Source organism: Cricetulus griseus, chromosome 5 (assembly GCF_003668045.3).
Source record: "Cricetulus griseus strain 17A/GY chromosome 5, alternate assembly CriGri-PICRH-1.0, whole genome shotgun sequence".
NCBI lineage: Eukaryota > Metazoa > Chordata > Mammalia > Rodentia > Cricetidae > Cricetulus > Cricetulus griseus.
In genome coordinates, this window is record NC_048598.1 from 118840947 (window position 1) to 118860970 (window position 20024).

The 20024-nt window shown below is 44.2% G+C and overlaps 1 protein-coding gene across 4 annotated transcripts in view; it reads left to right on the forward strand.

The window, feature by feature from the left end:
* Arel1 (apoptosis resistant E3 ubiquitin protein ligase 1) overlaps window positions 1–15381 on the forward strand; it is a 47012-nt gene extending 31631 nt beyond the window's left edge. For 2 of the 4 annotated variants that reach the window (XM_027418524.2, XM_027418525.2), the window contains exons 8-20: window positions 432–679; window positions 2310–2387; window positions 3585–3726; window positions 3817–3938; window positions 5231–5306; window positions 5760–5869; window positions 6800–6979; window positions 7417–7542; window positions 9168–9297; window positions 9377–9435; window positions 12113–12202; window positions 12628–12803; window positions 12910–15381. In XM_027418524.2, coding sequence (XP_027274325.1) covers window positions 432–679; window positions 2310–2387; window positions 3585–3726; window positions 3817–3938; window positions 5231–5306; window positions 5760–5869; window positions 6800–6979; window positions 7417–7542; window positions 9168–9297; window positions 9377–9435; window positions 12113–12202; window positions 12628–12803; window positions 12910–13012 — 1640 coding nt within the window. In that variant the 3' untranslated portion in view covers window positions 13013–15381. The other 2 variants (XM_027418526.2, XM_027418527.2) reach the window with 2 other exon arrangements.
* The last annotated feature ends 4643 nt before the right edge of the window (window positions 15382–20024 follow it).

Sequence of the window (20024 nt, forward strand, 5' to 3'; positions counted from 1 at the left end):
ATTACTTATAAACTGTTTGGCCAGTGGCTTAGACTTCTTACTAGCTAGCTCTCTCTTAATTATTAACCCATTTCTATTAAACTATGTATTGCCATGAGGCCGTGGCTTACCTGTAATGGTCCAGCATGTTACTCCTTTTGGCCGCTACATGGCATCCTCTCTTGTGGCTTCTCTCTGCCACCTCTCCCCAGAATTCTCCTAGTCTGATAGCCCCACCTATACTTCCAGCCTGGCTACTGGCCATTCAGTGTTTTATTCAGCAACCAATAAGAGAAACGTATATACAGAAGGACATCCCCCACCAACCCACCCCACAAACATTTGTTATTTGAGCCATATTTCCCTCACTACCCTATGGTACACTAACCATCAGTAGGTTAGTTTGTCCTCTCGGTTCCTGTTTCAAATGTTAGTTATTCTTTGCCCTTCAGAGAACGAGAAGAGCATTGTTGAACGCAATGTGTCCACCTCAGGAGTGAGCATCTACTTTGAGGCTTACCTTTACAGTCCCAACAACTACACAAGCACACCATGGCACCTCCCTCCTATGCACACGAGCTCCTCTCAGCGCCGGCCCTCCACCGCCATTGAGGAGGACGATGAAGACTCACCCTCAGAGTGCCATACCCCTGAGAAGGTGAAGAAGCCCAAGAAGGTGTACTGCTATGTGTCACCAAAGGTTGGTGCTCCTATTCTTGCCTTAAAATCCCTCACCTGAGTCTGTATATGTCTAGCATTTAGTAACAGACTCCGTAAAGTGGCAGTCTGAGCATCAGTAGGGCAGAGTCATCTCCTTGTAGGGTTTCTGAGACACTAAGAGAAGCTTCCTAACATTTAACAGAAAATTGTATCTGTTTACTGCTGCAGGAATTTGCTTTGTACAAGGACAGATCACCAGAGCCTGCTTGTGTCTCTTGGCATTATTGAGTATATGAACATTCTACCCTGTCAGTACTCTGGGGAAGATTGTCCAAGGTGGAGCTTTCAGGATTGTGGAGAAGGCTACTTTTGACCATTAAGAAGTCCTCACTAAGATAAAAATCACTATTGGCCCCTTGTGCTGTATTGAAACAATTTGACCTTTCATTCTGTGATAATGTGAAACCATGTTAAATGTTTGCCACCACCAGGCTTCAGGACTGTAAGAAAGAGCTTGGCAGAGACAGGAAGGTGAACTTCCTAAGCCCTGGAGCTCAGGGCGCCTTGTAGGTGGCGCTCCTTTAACTGTGTTTTCTTCTTCATCCAGTCCTCACAAGAACGAGACTGTTGGAACATCCTATTACATCCTTTAATCTCATAATCAAAGCTGGGTCCAAATTCTCTTGTGCTTTCTAATGTGCTTCTGTATGCCATCTTTATTTACACATCTACCTTTCGTGTGTAGTAGAGAGTGGCAATGAGGTGATTGAATGGGGTAAGAAACTGCAGAGCATCGGCACTGAATCAGTCATTGTTAAAATCCGAGAAGTGTCTCCTCTTCTTAGTGTGGTTGGGAGTTTTCTTTAATGAGGATTGGTCTTTAAGTCATGGGGGAAATGAAGGGGCTGGGGCATAGTTCAGTGGTCGATATGCCTATATGCCTATAGCATGTGAGGGGTAGTCCCAAGCACTGAAAAAAGGAAAAACAGATGACATATATTCATATAACAGACTAAAAAAACAAACAAATCTTGCATTATCTTTTCTTCTTTTATAATTGGCATAAGAAGAGCCTCCCTTGTCCTCATAATTAGATGGACTTTTGTGTGAGATTCCCCGCTGTTTCTCTCCAGTCCTTCCTGTCTCCCCATCTGTGCCAAGTCCTTAGTACCATCCAGATAGGAAGAAAGTGCCAGGTATCGCGGCTCACATCTATAATCTCAGCATTCAGGAAGCTGAAACAAGATTACTGTGACATCAAGGACAGCCTGGGCTGCCTCGTGAGTCCCAGCATAGTCTGGGCTAGGGAGTAAAACCCCTCTCAAACCAAACCACAACAAACCAATGCAGGCTTGGGGAGTCACCGTGTAGCAGCAGACAAGGCGGAGGGTCCTCATTGTTCCAAGGTGACATGTTCTGTACTCATAAAGTGAAGAGCTAATTTCCAGGCATCCCAAATAAGAGGCCAAGCATTGAGATCGTGATACATGTCTGTGAAATTGAAGTGTCAGGTTTTAGTTTGCCTTCCACAGATAGATTTATGTTAGTATTGACTAAATTATCCTCTTGTTATTATGAAAAATATAGACAAGACTTTGGTATTTGCCTTACAACACCCAAACAGGGCCCTCTTATTTATCACCAATGTCATTTTCTGTGTTGGTCCCCAGCAATTCTCAGTGAAGGAATTCTACCTGAAAATCATCCCCTGGCGCCTCTACACCTTCCGAGTGTGCCCTGGGACAAAGGTGAGTTACCCTTCGGGTCTGTCTCATGCTGAGCAGGCCTCCACTTCAGGGTAGTTGGTCATTCCTTTTGTGGGCCTTCCTTATTTTTGAATGTTCTGTCTTTGTGCACAGATTCATTTCCAAACAAAGAAAAAGTTACCCCTCATGAATGCCATGAATCTACGAGAAGTGTGCTGTAGAACTGGGCACTTTACTAGTGGATACCAGGAGCAGTTCACAATACTTTGCCAGTGTCTTTTGTCTTCAGCAGCACTTTCAAAGGACATGGCTTACTGTGCCCATGTATCGGCTGCTGGTGCTGGAGCTCATTCTATAAGAAGAATGTTTTCATATATTTAAAAAAAAATTGTCCATTTTGTTTTTGTAGTTGTTTTTTCTAAGTGCTCTGGGCCTAAATCTAAGCTTTACCCCAGAGGCTTGGATATGCAGTTTATGAAGATCATTTTCTTCAGGCATTTTGGAATAGTAGTTGGTGTCACTCCTATTTCCCTTCTTAAACTTTATGTTGGAAAGTCTGCAGTGTTGCTCAGGATCTTTACTTAAAGGTAGTTTCTATGACTCAAATAATTTCAATGAGAATTTGAAAAGAGACCAGCAAAATGACTCAGTAGGTGAAAGTACCTGTCAGCCAAACCTCACCACCCTAGTTGATCTCCAGAACCCAAATGTGGTGCACGTGATCACAGTGTTTGTGTGGCAAGATGGAGGCACAGACAGAAGAATCACTTACGCTCAAAGGCCAGGCAGCATGGAGTGTTTGGCAAGGCAGAACCAACTCCTGAAAACTACACACCTCCACAGCATGGGTACACACACTAAAAACAGCAAAGAGACAAACAGAAACCTATAAATTGTAGCACATCCAGATAGGGCTGGTGAGATGGCTCAGCAGCTAAGAGTGCCAGCCAGGCCTGATAACCAGAGTGCCTTTCCAGACCATGTGGTGAAGAAGAGGACAATCCCACAAGCTGTCCTCTAAACTCCATGTGTCTGCTGTGGCACGGGCAGCCGTACACCGTACATATATACATACATACGCACTAAATAACAGGATAGACTCCTATCAGGTACTTACTTATAGAAAACAGTATTGCCTTGTCTCTGTTGTTTGTGTGGCAGAGTAGGCATGTGAAAAGCTTTGTTGGAATTAAGGGATTTATTGATGAAATTCACCACTTTCTAAATTTTCTTTGTTAGTTTTCATATCTTGGCCCTGACCCTGTTCACAAGCTCCTCACACTGGTGGTAGATGATGGCATTCAGCCTCCTGTGGAGCTCAGCTGCAAGGAAAGGAACATCCTAGCTGCCACTTTCATCCGTTCCCTGCACAAGAACATCGGTAAGGCAGTGGACCATGTGGACATAGAGCTGGAGAATGGTGTCCTCTGCATGTCTATACTAAGTTGTAATGAACTTTGCTCCTCCTCAGGGGGATCTGAGACCTTTCAAGACAAGGTGAACTTTTTCCAACGAGAGCTTCGGCAGGTACATATGAAGAGACCTCATTCCAAAGTCACCCTGAAGGTCAGCAGACACGCTTTGTTGGAATCGGTAAGTCAAGTTTCATCTTTATATGCAAGTTCTCTAGCTAAGGGCCTCTTCAGTATTTGGCTATATCCTTTTAATGAAACATAAATTTCTCCTTTAAACATATTGGAGACTATTTGTTCTTTTCATTATACATACTTTTATTTTACTGGGTTGGGCCACTGTTTTAGAAGCATGCCACAGAGGGGAGACTCATGACACATCAGCTTTCTGGTCTGTGCTGATGTAGTTCCTGGACAGTCACAATGTAAGGAGTAGAAGTAGTGGTTAGAGAAGCAGCCTGTTAGTCATCCCTGGGTAGGAACTTCTGCTGGATTAGAAGGAAGTAGTTCTTGTTGTCACTATGCTCTGGTAGACATGGGACACCTGATGAGTGTTTGTCTCCAGCACACAGACACTGACATGGGTCTGACATTCTCTAAGAGTGAGAAGGCTTGACGCCTGTCTAGAGAGTATGTGTGATATTTGGCTCTGGTGGATGTGCTTGGAAACCCCCTTTCTCAGCCACACTCCATGTGGGATGGCTTCCTGTGTGGGCCTTGCCTTGTGATGGATAAAGATACCTAGTGGTTAGTCTATACTTTACTCGGAACCAAGACTCCTTAGCTCTTTTGTTTACAGCTTATCACTTTTTTTTTTTTTTAAGATTTTATTTGTCATATATACATCATTCTGCTTCCATGTATATCTGCACACCATCAGAGGGCACCAGATCTCATAATGGAAGGTTGTGAGCCACCATGTGGTTGCTGGGAATTGAACTCAGGACCTCTGGAAGAACAGTCAGTGCTCTTAACCTTTGAGCCATCTCTCCAGCCCCTTACTCGAATCTTTTTAATGAAAACTTTTCTGTAAGGGGTTTTTCATTAATAAAATGAAGTTTATTTAAAAAAGAAGAAAGAAAAGAAAGCAATTTTAATTATCAAATTCCAAATTTGATTTCAAATAAGATGTTTTGTTGGTTTGTTTGTTTTTTTTTATCCAGTGAGAAGTTGTCACAGTGTAGACCAGGCTGGCCTTGAACTTGCAGGCCTCCTGCTTCAGCCTCATGTTTGCTGGGATCATAGGGATTTGCTTTTATGCTTAGATTTTTTTTTTTCAATATTGAATTTCTCCTGGAGATTCGTGTATTTAAATATAAGATAATGTCACTAAGGCTTACTTATGTGCCATATATCACCTGCACATGGTGGTTGGCTCAGGGGGCAGTGATGGTGCTTTTGGGGGTTGGTCTTTAGCAGCTGGGGGATGCCAGTCAGTGTTCTGACAGCTTCCTTCCTCTCTCTCTGTTTTAGTCTTTGAAGGCCACTAGGAACTTTTCCATCTCAGATTGGAGCAAGAACTTTGAAGTGGTTTTCCAGGATGAAGAAGGTTGATTCTAAAGTTTCATTTTACCATTTTAACTTTCTTTCCTACTCCCACGCTCTCCAAAAAAGCCCAAACCAGCCCCTCAACTCCTGAAAGACCCACCTTCTGTGAGTCAGGAAACCTGGCTGCATGGTGTGGTGGAGTGTGGAGAACAGAGACATGGGGGTGAGCTTGTAGACTTCACACCAAAATGACAAAATAACCACTGCAGACCCTCAAGTGTCCATTTCCTGGGATCTCTGACCTGTGTTTCTGTTAGTTTAGTGATCAGAATACCCTGAATTCTACAGAAGGAAGTGGGGTTTCAGAAAACGTCCACTCTACAGGCGAGTTGCAATGAAGGGACAGGTAGTGGAACAGAAGGGATGTGAGAGTGTTAAGTGATAGCTAAAGGAAGAAAAGTAACAGGAGGTGGTGTACGCCAGCATCACTTTTAATTTTCATTATACCTTTCAGCTTTGGATTGGGGAGGGCCTCGCCGGGAATGGTTTGAGCTAATCTGCAAAGCACTGTTTGATACCACCAGTCAGCTCTTCACCCGGTTCAGTGACACCAACCAAGCACTAGTGAGTCTGTGCCTTCCCCATGGGTGGGTGGAAAATGAAACACAGAGGTTCACACAGCTGACCTGGGAGTCTTGACAACTTGTGTTTTGCTCCTAATTTGCTGTTAGTAATGAGCTAATCAAGTTGCCTCCCTTTTATTTGGCTCCATTATTTCATCTGTAAAATAGCAAAAAAAAAAAAAAAAAAAAAAAAAAAAAAAAAAAAAGAAGGAAAGAAAATAGATAGTTGAGCATTTTGATAAGAACATTATATTGTAAAGGCTACTTTACTCACTTAAAATAATTAAACTATTTTCTAGAGAAAAAAGCCTGAGGCAGTTGGTTTCTGTGTTAGATCTTTGACTAGAGAGGTGGAGTAGAGCACCTGACTGTGGTTGAAAGTTCTCGTTTAGGGACAGGCATACTTGTACTCAAATCACCCTGGGACCACAAATGAATCTCAGGTTCTTCTGCAGCTGTTAGCCTCCAGCCACTTTAAATTACTCAGCTGTCTCCTCTGTAATCCTTAAACTGAAATTTTATTCCCTTGGTATGTATGGGGTATAAGCCAGCTTTCCGTTACTGTAATAAATGCTGAGACAGCCAAGCATATAAAGAGAAAATATTGCTTCACTGCAGATTTTTAGAGGTTCTTGTCCATGACTGGTCAACCTCATTGCTTTGGGTCTATGGCTAGGCAGCTCATCATAGTGGCAGAGTATGGCAAGATCATTCACCTCAGGGCTGCGGTGTGAAAGGAGGAGAGAAGGACACCAGGCAGCTCTCTTCCAGGGCTTACCCCAGTAATCTGAGCCCTACCAGTGGCACTCTGGGCACCTTTGGGGGACATTCCAGGTCCAAATTGTAGTACATTGCATTGGGAGGGAAGGGCTTTCCAAAACTAGGATGGATGAAAAATGGTTCAAGGCCTTTCCATTTCCTTCTTTGACAGGTGCATCCTAACCCTAACCGTCCGGCTCACCTGCGATTGAAGATGTATGAATTTGCAGGACGGCTGGTGGGCAAGTGTTTGTATGAATCCTCTCTAGGAGGAGCCTACAAGCAATTGGTCCGTGCCCGTTTCACTCGGTCCTTCCTGGCTCAAATCATAGGACTTCGTATGCATTACAAGGTAACAGCTTAGGTTTGCATTTCCACTAAGACAGTCTGGCCCTTGGCTCTGGAATCTTCCCATATGAGCTGATTTTCTAAAGATTTTTTTCCCTTTTATTTATTTATTTTTTTATAAGATTTATTTATTTTTATTCTTTCTGTATGTGTGTTCTGCCTATGTGTATATACATGCATCAGAAGCATCTCTGGTGCCCACAGATTCAGAAGAAGGTGTCTGATTCCCTGGGACTGGAGTAACATGGTTGTGAGCCTCCATATGGGTGCTCGGAACCGAACCCAGATCCTCTGGAAGAACTGCTCTTAACCACCGAGCCATCTCTCCAGCCCTCCGAGCTGATTATTTTTAAGGCTGAAGATGTAAGTGGTATCAAGCAGTTAAAATTTCATTCATGGCAAAAGAGTGTTCATGTGTTCTGTGTCTTCCTTTCTCCTCAGTACTTTGAAACAGATGACCCAGAATTCTACAAGTCCAAAGTTTGCTTTATCCTCAACAATGACATGAGTGAGATGGAGCTGGTCTTTGCAGAAGAAAAATATAACAAATCAGGTCAACTGGATAAGGTGATAAAGAACACCAGGACTTATGGGTCCCCTACACCCTTGGCCCCTCTAAAGCAGTACCAGTAGGAATTTGTGCAATGAAGGAAAGACTACAAAGAACCCAGTGACAAAGAAGTATCAGTGCACAGGCCAGTTTGGGAGGATGATTGTGTCATTGATTAGCAGTTGGGATGTAGGTGGCTGATTCTTAGTTTAACACAATGTTTGTACATTTTAAGACCCTTAACGTTGTTCTTATTGGGGTTTTTGTTTGTTTTTTTTTGGCCTCCTGAGGGCTAAGATTACTGGCCAGATATATTTTTGTTGCAAATGTGCATTTGTTACATTGTGGAGGTATGCAATCTCAGATGGTAATAATGAAGCTGGTCATAATAATGATACATAATTAAACTTCACTGGGTGTGATAGTACCGCTGTGAAACTAGTTAACAATGTGCAATTAAAAGGAAAGTAGCAATGACTGAAAAGATGTGGCAGCTGGGTATGGTAGTGCACACCTGTAATCCCAGCACTTGGGAGGCAGAGGCAGGCGGATCTATATGAGTTTGAGGCCAGCCTGGTCTACATAGAGAGACCCTGTCTCAAAAACAAAACAAAAACTAGAATTAAACAATATTGAAAATGCAAAGCCAGTTTTCTGTGTTTGTCCTAGTGAGGTCTGTACCTAGCTTCTTGAGCTGGTGTAACAAAGCAGCAAGTGAACAGTCCTCGCCCCTAAGGACAGCAGCAGGTTGTTCACCAGCAGGATTCTCAATAGACAGTAGAACTTTTTTTCTATAATTATGGCTATTACTGCTGAAATAAGCATTTCTAGCTATGGCCTAAGAAATGTTACCGAGATTTATTGTTCACATCAATGCAATTAAAATGTTGTTATCAGGATCTTAAAATCTGATCTTGCAAATATGGAGGCATTCATTAATTTATGGAGACAACTCTGGTTTCTGCATACAGGATCTCCAGGGTAATTGTTTTAACAGCTTGGGATTTCCTCAAATGTCCCTCAGTTGTTTAGTGTGTGTGTGTGTGTGTGTGTTTACTAATTCTGTTTGTGTCTCAGGAAGCTTTTTCAGCTTTTCTTTGCAGAGAGACAAATTAAAGAATAAATAGTTAATAGGCTGATATTCTGTAGCAAGTTAGTATCAGGGCTGGAGTTTGGATGCCAAATCTCCCAGTGTGAAGCCATTGTTCTTTCCATTGGTGTACTTGGGAGATAGAAGAATGTGTGGGAACAACTGTTTCCGTCTTAGAAAGAGCTATGAAAGAGCTACTTTGAGAATAGGTCATCAGTGGTTTAATTGTAGGAGATAGACTAAAATATTGCTAGCAAGAAACCATACTATCTTACTGTTGTGTCACCACTGCTCCCTGCATGAGGCGAGACCTCGATTGACACCCTCTTTAGAAGTAATAGCTGGAAGAGTATGAAAGTAGTGGTGTAGTAAGCCCTGAAGGCTGCTGGCAGAAGGTAAAAGCAAGTGTGTGAAAAAGCCAAATGCAGATTAGGAACTTGAGGCGGACGGACACTGAGGGAGTCCAGTTACGCTGTCCATAGTACATTACAGGCTGATAATCTCATAGTTTTCTAGCCTCAACCTCTCCTTGTCTTTTGCCTCCTGTTTCAGATTGTAGAACTCATGACAGGTGGAGCTCAGACCCCAGTCACCAATGCAAATAAAATCTTCTATTTAAACTTGCTAGCCCAGTATCGGCTGGCCAGTCAAGTGAAAGAGGAGGTGGAGCATTTCCTAAAAGGTGGGACCTGTCTCCTTGTGCTTAAGATGTCAGCGTCGCAGTTGCAGATGTTGCTTTAACTTGGAATCTTTTGTTTTAGGCTTGAATGAGTTGGTTCCTGAGAACCTTTTGGCCATTTTTGATGAGAATGAGCTTGAGGTAAGTGCTTAGGATTCCAACCTGTTTTGTTTTGTGTTATTTTTCATTTCCTTGTGTAGAGGGGTCCACAAGTGCCACATCACACTTGTGCAGGTCAGAGAGCCACTTGTAGACTTACTTCTCTCCTTCCCCCACACAAGTCTCTGAATTGGACACAAGTGGTCAGGCTTGGTTGGTAGCAAGTGCCTTTACCTTCTCAACCATCTCACCAGCCCCAAGACTGCTGTTCTTGAGAGCATGTCTTATGGGCTGCTGCTTACTGTCCCTTCTGTTAAAAGTGGAAAGTCTTTCCTTTCTCTTTGGGGGTGGTGACAGGTTGAGACAGAGTCTCACTGTCTTTTTTATTATGCAGGAGTTGAATTCACCTTTTTAAATTTTTTATTGTATGTGTATGAGTCTTTTGCCTGCATGTATGTCTGTGTACCATGTCTGTGCCTGGTGCCTGCAAAAGCCAGAAGAGGGTGTTGGATTCCCTGTAACTTGAGTTACAAGGAACAGTTGTGAGCTGCCATGTGGATGCTGGGAATTGAACCCAGGTCCTTTGGAAGAGCAGCCATTGCTCTTAATCACTGAGCCATCTCTCCAATCCTGTATTCACTTTTGTTACTCTTCTATTCATTGACCCTTTCTTCAGCTTTTTAAAAATTAGAATGTTGAAAGTCAGAAAGTGGCAAGTATTTATGAAGAGTGGTAGTTAATATTTATCCATCAACTATTATTGATATTAATCAACTAGTAAGGAGTATTGGCATTGTGTGCAGTCTTCATAATGTCTTATGACATTTAAGGGGATTATAGAATGTATTTGCACGGGTATATGTAGACTATGAATTGTGTACTGAGATACCAGAGAAATAGCAATGAAGAAGACGAAGTCCCGTATGGGCTCTATGCTGATGAAAGAGACATCCCACCAGATAGGATTATATCTAAAGTTTAGATCACAACCATTGTGTGTGTCTGTTTACATATGTATAGTATCATAGAATGTGTGAATGTGTATGTATATGTATTTACATATCTATAGTAAATGTGTTACTATTTCACATTTCGTATCAGTCTAAAGTTAGTTATAAGATAGTAAATACCATTTTTATAGTTAGCTGAATTAAAGTCCTTATGAGTCAAGAACAAAACAAAATCATTTTGTCTTTAGCCACCGTTGCTCCTCACTGATGGTGCATATAATAAAAGTTACGACTTTTAACTTCTCATGAGGAGTTCAACTTATGAGGAGTTTGTTTCTGCAAACTGTTTCCTGCTAGAAATACTTTCACAGCACTTGGGAGGCAGAGGCAGGTGGATCTCTTGAGTTCAAGGCCAGCTTGGTCTACAAAGGGAGTGCCTGGACAGCCAGGGCTACAGAGAAACCCTGTCTCAAAAAACAAAAACAAAACAACAAAAGAAGAAATTCTTTAAAGTTTGTAAGGAAAAAAAAAATTAGTGTGAGTGTCAGGTGATGTGTAATTCTTTTTCTTGTTATCTGAACTGTCAGATGACATTCAAAGCCTTCTGTATTTTTATCATGTTTTGTGCCTTGAGATATAAAATCCAAACAATGAATTCTCAGTCTAAAATTTCTAATAGGCCTCTGACCCAGTGCTGGTATTTTGGGGCACTGGACTATTTAGTTTTATCCTGAGCATTGATAGCAGCATATAATGGAAAGTTGCAGTCTCTTATAGTTCCTTAGCCTGCTCCTTGCTACTCATTAGCTTGGCATGGTCTTGAAGAAACCAAAGCTTCCAGGACTTACTTTGACCTCTTTTGTCTCTTTATTAAGAGGTTTCATTCCTTATAGCTATTGGATGGATACTCATAGTCTGCTAAGTAACATGTTGGATCGTGAACCAAATTAGGACATCAACAAGATGTTTAGGGCTTTGACGTCATTAATGCGTTTGCTCTCTCTCTCTCTCTCTCTCTCTCTCTCTCTCTCTCTCTCTCTCTCTCTCTCTCTCTCCCTCTCCCTTTCCCTCTCCCTCCCTCCCTTCCCCCCCCCTCTGCATACCTTTTCATTTATCTGTTTAAGTGGAAGCAGAGCTAAAGGGAAGTAGTAAAAGTTTAATCCACCAAAGGAGGATAGATCTTGAGAGAAAACCCTCATAAACGGGACTAGGGATTTTCATCAAAGGGAAAGGGCTTCTCTCCTTGGCATTCCTATACCGTTTCTTTTATTTCTTTAATTTTTGTCGTTTAATTACAAAGAATCCATAGCAGCTCACCAGAAACACCTTTTCAGTTACGTAAGCTTACAGCCCAGCTCTAGAGATTCTGATACAGTAGACCTGGGGTGCAGCTACAAGCATATCTGTCTGTCTTTCTTGTTATTTGAGTCTGTGATACAAGCACATCTAGGCCCACAACTCACCCCCTCCCCCTGCAGCTGTACCAGAGGCCAGAGTGGTCCTGGGAACCTTAGGGAAGACACTGCCCACCGCCCGCTAAACCCCTTAAAGCTTGTCCTTCAACCCCAGACTGCACGTCCACTCCTGGGCCCCATGTCCCAGGTTTGTTTGTTTGTTTGTTTGTTTTTAAGTATCGCACTGGTTAGGAATCATTGGCCTATTGCAGTTCATTCTGGCACTGTGATCCTGGCATTGCTTTTATTCTGCATTCCATGTCAATAGGTAACTGACTAAATAGTGTGTCTTTGTTCTTCTGTCTGTCTCTTTAGCTGCTGATGTGTGGGACTGGAGACATCAGTGTGTCTGACTTCAAAGCCCATGCTGTAGTGGTTGGTGGCTCCTGGCATTTCAGAGAAAAGGTAATAGGCTAAACTTTGTACAGTTAGGATTGGTGTCATCTTGTTGGGAAAGGTTTTAAAGGAATAAAGTAGAGGAGTCAGAGAAGTTGGCATGGTGACTGACCCAAAGGTGATACACGTGGGGAGAACAGGCAGTTATCCAAGCTGAAAGGAGCGCAGGTCCCTAAACAGTTAGGTTGACTGCCACTGGGGCAGAAAATGGGAAATGCAAGTAAACAGAGCAAAGCAATCAATTGTTTTTTCTCTTCTGACCTTGTGACAATCTCAGTTCTTGCAGAGGTTGCTATCCGTACCTCATAGAACTATAAATGTGAGCATACGCCTACCCACAGTATCCAGAGTATCCTGTTCCTTCCTTAAGGATCAAACCCTTAGGATCAAGTGGCCGCACACATGTCTGACCTGAGCCCTGTATTTCCTGCCAGGTCATGAGGTGGTTTTGGACTGTGGTTTCCAGTCTGACCCAGGAGGAATTGGCCCGGCTACTTCAGTTCACAACAGGCTCCTCTCAGCTTCCGCCTGGAGGCTTTGCTGCCCTCTGTCCCTCATTTCAGATCATCGCTGCTCCAACCCACAGCACTCTTCCCACAGCACACACATGGTAGGTGTCTGGCTGCCCAGAACATCCCTTGTGGGAGATTCTCTTTCTAGCCTTTGCTCATGTTTCTTGTAGTACGAATTAATCCTTTTCCTCCTTGTTTTTCCAGTTTTAACCAACTGTGCCTCCCTACATATGACTCATATGAAGAGGTGCACAGGATGCTGCAGCTGGCCATCAGTGAGGGTTGCGAGGGCTTTGGCATGCTCTGACCACTCCTCTGTCACCTGCTTGGCTCCCACACTCTCTAGAACATCTGGACACATGTTAACAAGCGTAACCACTGACCTTAACACACATAACCATTAGCCAGAAGATACTGCATGCTCCCTCGTGTCTGGAGTATTCTGTCGTCTGCAAGCATTGTTCTTACCTCACCTCCTCTGTGTCCACATTTACTACAGGCCTCTTGGGCACATGGTACCTATCTGAGCTCCACTCAGTCACGAGAAGAGGACCATGCTGCTGTCATTTCTTTTGGTCCTTTGAAGATTTCTGTAGCTGGACCTGCCTCAGTGGCTGGGAGAGATGGATGACATGGAGGACTCAATTCTGTTGGAAAACTGGCAAGCTGAGAGACCCTTAAGCCATGCCTTGTTCCAGCACCCTCTGCTCTTTGGAAATACCCTCCTTGATGTCACTACTGGTACATGATCCCTTCTCCTGGGCAACCCATCACCTCTTCTCATCAGTAGCCAGGAGAAGCACAGATGGAAGGTGGCTCACAAAAGCCGTCTGATTTGCTCTCCCATGTAGTGGCTGCCATAGACCATTGTACTGATGGGGACTGATAGTACAAAAGGATCTCTTTGTGGTGACAACTGGAAAAGACACTCCCTGAAGGCATTTTTGAAGATGATCATTAATCTATAAAGAATGTGCTAAGCTTTCTCTTGAGTTTGAGCCAGTGAGGAAAGCAGTCAGAAGAATGTGAAGGACGGCTGTGCTTCTCTCTGGGAAGGACCGTGTCCAGGCATGTGGATGGCTTGAAGACTACTGATGCTCTTCTCTGAGCTTGTTGTTTCCACTGAAGGATGACTTGGCCTGACCACCGACCTCCAACTTATGCAGTCCATTAAGAACTATCTTTAGCATTCTGGAGGAATTTGGGAGCAAAGGACCGAAACAGTGAATGTAGCTTGCCTGCTCCCTTTGGTGGTAGTCTCCTGGTAGCCCTGAGGCAGAACTGTCATCACAGGTCCCGGGTCAGGCCATTGGGGATAGATATGGTGGAGATTGAGCAGCAGTAAATACCTAGCAATTCCAGGTACTTGGCTTCATCAGTTACCAGGAGGGAGGAAGCTATATTGGGTTCACCATTATGTGGTGATTAAAGAGAACTTGACAGTCTCTTGGAAGGTGATAGCATCTCTTTTCGTTAGTGTTTGAGTGAAAATGACATTAAGGCTCAAGATCACATGGACTTCGAAGTTTCTGTCTTTAAAGAGGCTTTGCTATAAGCCACCATTTTTGATGGGATACTCAGAATTTTACAAGCCATCTTTATTGCCAAAACCAGCAAGTATGTGGAATCCCGAGACAAGGTAGTTCTTATGACAGTGCCTTGGCCTGGAAGCATGTCTGAGCCCTCCTGTTTCCAGAGGAACAAGCCCTCCTGAGCTGCTAGAACTCCAGCCTGACCTCCTTCGCAGTCATCGTTTGTCCTTTCTTGGCGTGGGTGCTGACCTCACTTATCCTTGGGGTGTAAGACCTGGCACCAGGGCCTCTACACCCCAGGATCCTCCATGCCACATGGTCACTGCTCTCCTCAGGGACCAGGACAAGGTGCTGCTGCTTGCCCACACTTTCCCATGGAACATGTACGAGATAGTTTAGCCATTACCCTGCTGCCTCTCAGGCCTCCATTGGGGCTTCCAACTGGGGTACATGGGCTGGCTTGGCTGTCTGGGGCAGTTTGTTCCTGTCCTGGATTCTGCAGTCCTGGCTCCAGCACCCCTCTCAAGATTACGTGGGGGTGAGGGGGGTCGAGTTTATATTCTTGGCTAGATCTATCCTTTTAAGCTCTAGTCATAGCACTTTTTCAGAGTCTCCGAGGCACTGTTGCAGCCCAGCTGGGGCAGCTCTATCCTAGGGTGGTCTTTAGGCACCAAAGTCTTTAACAAAAACCCCTTTAGTACTATGTGATTTTTCTATTCCAGATTACTCTCTCCTAACTATTCAGAAGCAGTTTTGCTCTCTTTTGCATTTTCTTTTACCTTTTTTGTCTAATACTGCTTGGGCACTAGCCAGTCCAGTGGGGAAGACATACAGAATGTGGGAGAGATAAAAGGAGATGTTATTTCCTGAGCAATTTTCTATTCATATCCCTTATTTTGGCCAGTTCTTCTGTTAATGCTTTGTGACATAGGCACTTGGGAGGCCAGCTGCTCTCCTGGCTTTTGGCTTTTCAATGTCCTTGAAGGAGACAAGTCATGAAATGAAAACCAAGAAGAGTGTCGGCGTGATTTTAGAAACTTGGCAGAGACTGAGCTCTCTGCACATTGTCAGGCAAGGTCTGGACGTCGGTAACTGGAGATGTAAATAGTTTGTACAGTAAATAAAATGCCTACAAGAATCGAGAGCTAAGTGACTGTTTGAGTGGGGGTGGGGAGCAGAACTTAAATAGAAGAGGGGAAGGGAAATGTTTAGAGAGGCTTTTAAATGTTATTGGTAATTCCTCTGGAAGTGGGGAGTAGTCTGCTGTGGATAGAGTGTGCACTTGGGACTCTGGTTAGTCTCCAATACCTATCCTCAGGGCCAGGTAGGGCCACACTACTTGCTGTAGATAGCAACCCAGTGGGAAAGTGTTTGTGCTCAGATCCTGAGAAGGAAACTAGTTAGAAATGAACAAAGGATATCTATTATAATCTTTACACATTAATTTGTTGTTTTCTATATCAGAAAGTCAATAGAGAAAATTTCTAAGTAAGTTAAAAGGGGGGGGGGGGCTAGAGAGATGGCTCAGTGGTTAGGAATGCTTGCTGCTCTTACAGAGGACCTGGCCTTAGTTTGTGGCTCCTACATTGGGCAGCTTATAACTGCCTGTAACTTCAGTTCCCGGGAATCCAAGGACCCAGATGTCTGCAGGCATCTGCACAAATATGGTACACAGGCACACACATTAAAAAAACAAAATCTTAAAAGTTAAAGCAAGGTGGATGTGGTAGTTCTAGGCTAGAAGGGATCACTTGAGCCCAGGAGTTTGAGAACAGCCTGAGTAATGCAGTAAGACTTTGATAATACAACCCCCACCCCGGTGTCAAACAACAGCAAAGCCCCAAACAAAACAGTAAAAGAGGAAGCATGTGCTCGCTTTGACAGTACATATACTAAAAAAAAAAAAAAAACAAAAAAAGAGGACGTATGTGGGATTACATCACTCACCACAGGTGAACACTGTTAGCACTCTGGCAGCCACCATCCCCCACTTGCTGTACTTCTAATTGCACCTTCACGGCTGGTTTTAGGAACCCCTGAGACCATCTTGGTCCCATGAGACTCTAGCCCAGACTCCTGGTGCTGAACCTGATTAATCATATCTTTTGAGACTGCTACATTAGATACTCCTTGGCATTTATGACCTGTGGTCTGACATGCTTGTGATTCTCTGTGATAGTCAGTGGGACATTATTAAGTGTCAGACAAGTATGGTATTATTATTATTATTATTGAAGATGACTCAAACATGTCAACTGGGCTGGTATATCTGACTTAGTAGCTTTTTTTTTTTTTTTTGAGACAGGGTCTTTCTGTGTAGTCCAGGCTGGCCTAGAACTCACAGAGATTCTCCTGCTTCTACCTCCTGAATGCTAGGATTAAAGGCATGCGCCACCATACTTGGCTCCAGAACTGTATTTGAACATGGGTCTGTTTCTTTTTGGAACCTCAACTTGACGTTTTGGTTTGTCTCTTGAAGATTAGTTTAGACAGAAAACCCAGACATTGGGCTTCCTGCCTGCCTGTGTCACCCTTACCTGATGCTGGGTGCGCCAGATGAATACCGTATATCTTGGTTTACCTACTAGTCACTGTGATCTGGGGTTGATGGAGGGGAGGCTCTGCTCCAGGGTGGAGACTTTTCAAGAGGTGCAGCGAATAGTCACAGCTTTAAAATCTGCATGGAGAAAGTCTTGTAGAACTGTGAGCTAATAATCTGGGAGAAGAGACTGCCAAGTTTCAAATGGAGCCCTGCATAAAGAACACAAGACACCCCTGAGGATGTAACCGAGGGTTGCGGGTCCTAAAATTATTTTTATCTCTACATTGGTGGAAAACCCTTGGTCACATGCAAATGGGATGATTCCAATGAGGTCAGACACAGTACTCTGATGTTTATCTCTGGTAACTGTCTACCGAGAAAGACTCATTTGAATAAATCTCCTGTCTATATGAAACAGCACCAACTAGTAAGGCCAAGTTCCTGGAGCACACTTCACTGAAAAGCATACAATTTCAGGAGTGCCAGAATAAAGGGAACACCCCTTTCCCCGACACACCACTAACACCATGAATCTACTGACGATATAAGCATAGTCTGTCTTTGTGGGAGGTTCCTGTTCCTTCAGGCTGAAGTTGTCATCTTCACCTGCGCTGTTGGCTTGTCTGAGGTGGAACCTGAAGCTTTCTATGCTTTACAGGCTGAGTGTTCCCTCTTCTCCAGAACTCCCACTCAGAGAAGCTGCCAAGACATTCCTCTGCCCATTAGCAGAGTCAGGGATATCAGGATTTGCAAGCCAGCTGGAGGAGGTTGATGGCTCTTAAGCTACTTTGAATGCACAATGTTGTGTTATTGTGTAACAGGAGTATGTGTCATCATTTTAGGGTCTACTAAGTCCTACATCTGACTCTCCCAAGTTGTCGGTTAACTTTTGTTAAAAACACTCTCCACCTCAAACCTAGTTTCGGTTCCATCATGGGTTTGTGGTCTGCCCCCTCCAGTTCTGTGCCTATGTGTATCTCAGCAACCATTCTTTGTATGTGGGACACCACAGAGAGCTTGAGGCCCCAGATAGAACATGCCTGTGTGTACCTCCCAGTTTTGTGCCCTGTCCCTGAGGCTTAGGCACACAAGCTCAGGGCCACATGTCTCCATGTTTAACATTTTGCTTTCTTTTCACGGGGACAGGACTGTTTCTTTTTATGCGTTTGGAGACTATCATACAGTAAGGGCTGCAAGTGAAATGTCTAGTTCCTTTAACAAAGGGAAATCACTCGCCCCACTGACTTTCAGAGAAGAAAGAACTCTTGTAAAGATGGACTCAAACAGACCCATGGGGCGAGTTCTCGTACCATAAGTAGTCTGTGGCCGGCCTTGCCAATCATGCACTGGGCTGGGAAAGGGAGTTCCATGATCTTAGGACCAGTTCTCCTTTAACCTGCTCCCCTAGACATGGGAGACCTGGGTATTGACTTTGGCAGCAGAAAGTTGGCCAGTTGCCTGCAGCTTAGTGAATGAAATTAAAATCTTGAGTGAATGGGGAAAGGGAATATTTTCAACATTAATAGCAATCAAACATGTGTGCTTGCTTAGAATAATTGGGACGGCAGAGGAAAGACAAAGCCGTTTCCATTGAACCCCAAAGCACGAAGAAGTGAATCACCACTATGAAGAGACGTGACACTGGTTCGTGGCCGCCATGGGTGGACACATTGAACTTCATTCTAGTTTTCCCTTAGCATTAGTCAAACCCAGGAAACAAGTCCTGAGGTCTCTGCTGTGTGCTGTGTGTTTGTTCCTCTCTGGGAGCTGGGTGTATGTTGTGGGCCATTCCCTCCACAGCTGGATGCGTGTGTGTTTGAACCCTGCCTCAAGAACACCAGTCCCCTGTGCTCCCTGTCCTAAAGGATTTCTTCGAAGCCTTGTTCATGATAATACCAGCCTGTGTTTCCTCAGATAGTACCCTGCAATGGGGTTGAAACTGTTCTATAGAGGGCACTTTGTGTCTTTCTCAGGGTAGCAAACATATTGAATGAATCCAGGATGGCTCATTTGTGCCACTCTGGGGACGTTGTGGGAGAGGTCGGGGAACAGCCATCCATCTGCAAACTCTACAGTGTTTCTCATCTATTTCTTCCCTAGAACCTTGAAAATTCTATTGTCTTGGCATCTCCAAAGTCTTCCAGACAGCCTCTCACACCAGGAACGAGCACAAATCTCTCTTGTCAGAGCATATCTTAAGTGTTGGTTTTAAAAATGTCAATGTGGATTAGCTATGGGGGGGGGGGGAGGAAGCAGAACTCTAGTCCTGACTTTTGGGGTGAGACTGGGCTCAGGGGCTTAATGCTGTGAGAACAGCGGGGCCAAGTTAGTGGTTGGCACTAGGGTATGGAGAACTCTGGAGGCTGAGCCAGAGCCTCTGAGGACTGAGGTCTGGGAACGCCTGGCACAGGGACTAGCCGGGTATTTAACCAGGAACACTCTTGTTTTCCCCCAGCCTTGGCAGTAGGTCAGAGCAAGCAGTTCTAGAAGGGTCCACATCCTTCCTAGTGTCCCCACCCTGACTTCACTCATCATCCCAAACATCTGTTTCAAATTTGAGCCCTTGCCTCCCTGCCTGATTGCATTCTAAACCCTAAGGAGTGAGGGTGAGGAGGGTGTGTCCACAGGTGTGGGGTGGGAGAGAAGAGAAGGAAGGTTCTGGGTGAATGAAGCCATCCTGAGTTCTCTATCAGGTGCTAGGGCAGGATCAGAAGTCATGTGTTTTTAAAATGCACATATGCTTCCAAAATCTAGCCAGTAACTTGTTTCACTTTCTGGGTAAAGGGCAGAAGGAATCCGGACTAGCTGGGGAAGCCTGGGCCGTGGCAAGAATAGTTTCAAGGCAGCTCAGCCAGTCCAGAGGGAGCCAGCTGCGGTGGTTAGTGCCCACAACAGGCAGTGAGGTGCTAACGGGGCATTAAACACCTGCCCCAAGTGAGCCTGCAGCTGGGTGGCCAGGAGGGAAGCTGCCAGAGGAGCTGTCCGTCACAGTATCTTTAAAGGTTTCACGAGGCAGAAGCTGTTAAGTTTCTCTAGCACTTGCCCCGATTCTCAGTCCATTGCTAAGTAACAGAAAATAACCTAAAGGGATAATTTCAGAACCCGTGTAATAACAGGGGACTTTAATGTGAGTTTATTCCACACACACCCTGCTCTTTAGCATTTGACCTGTGTTAACTCTGTTCACCTTCACATCTGTTTATAAGCTGTATTTAGTATTTACATTTTACAGGAGACTGAGGCAC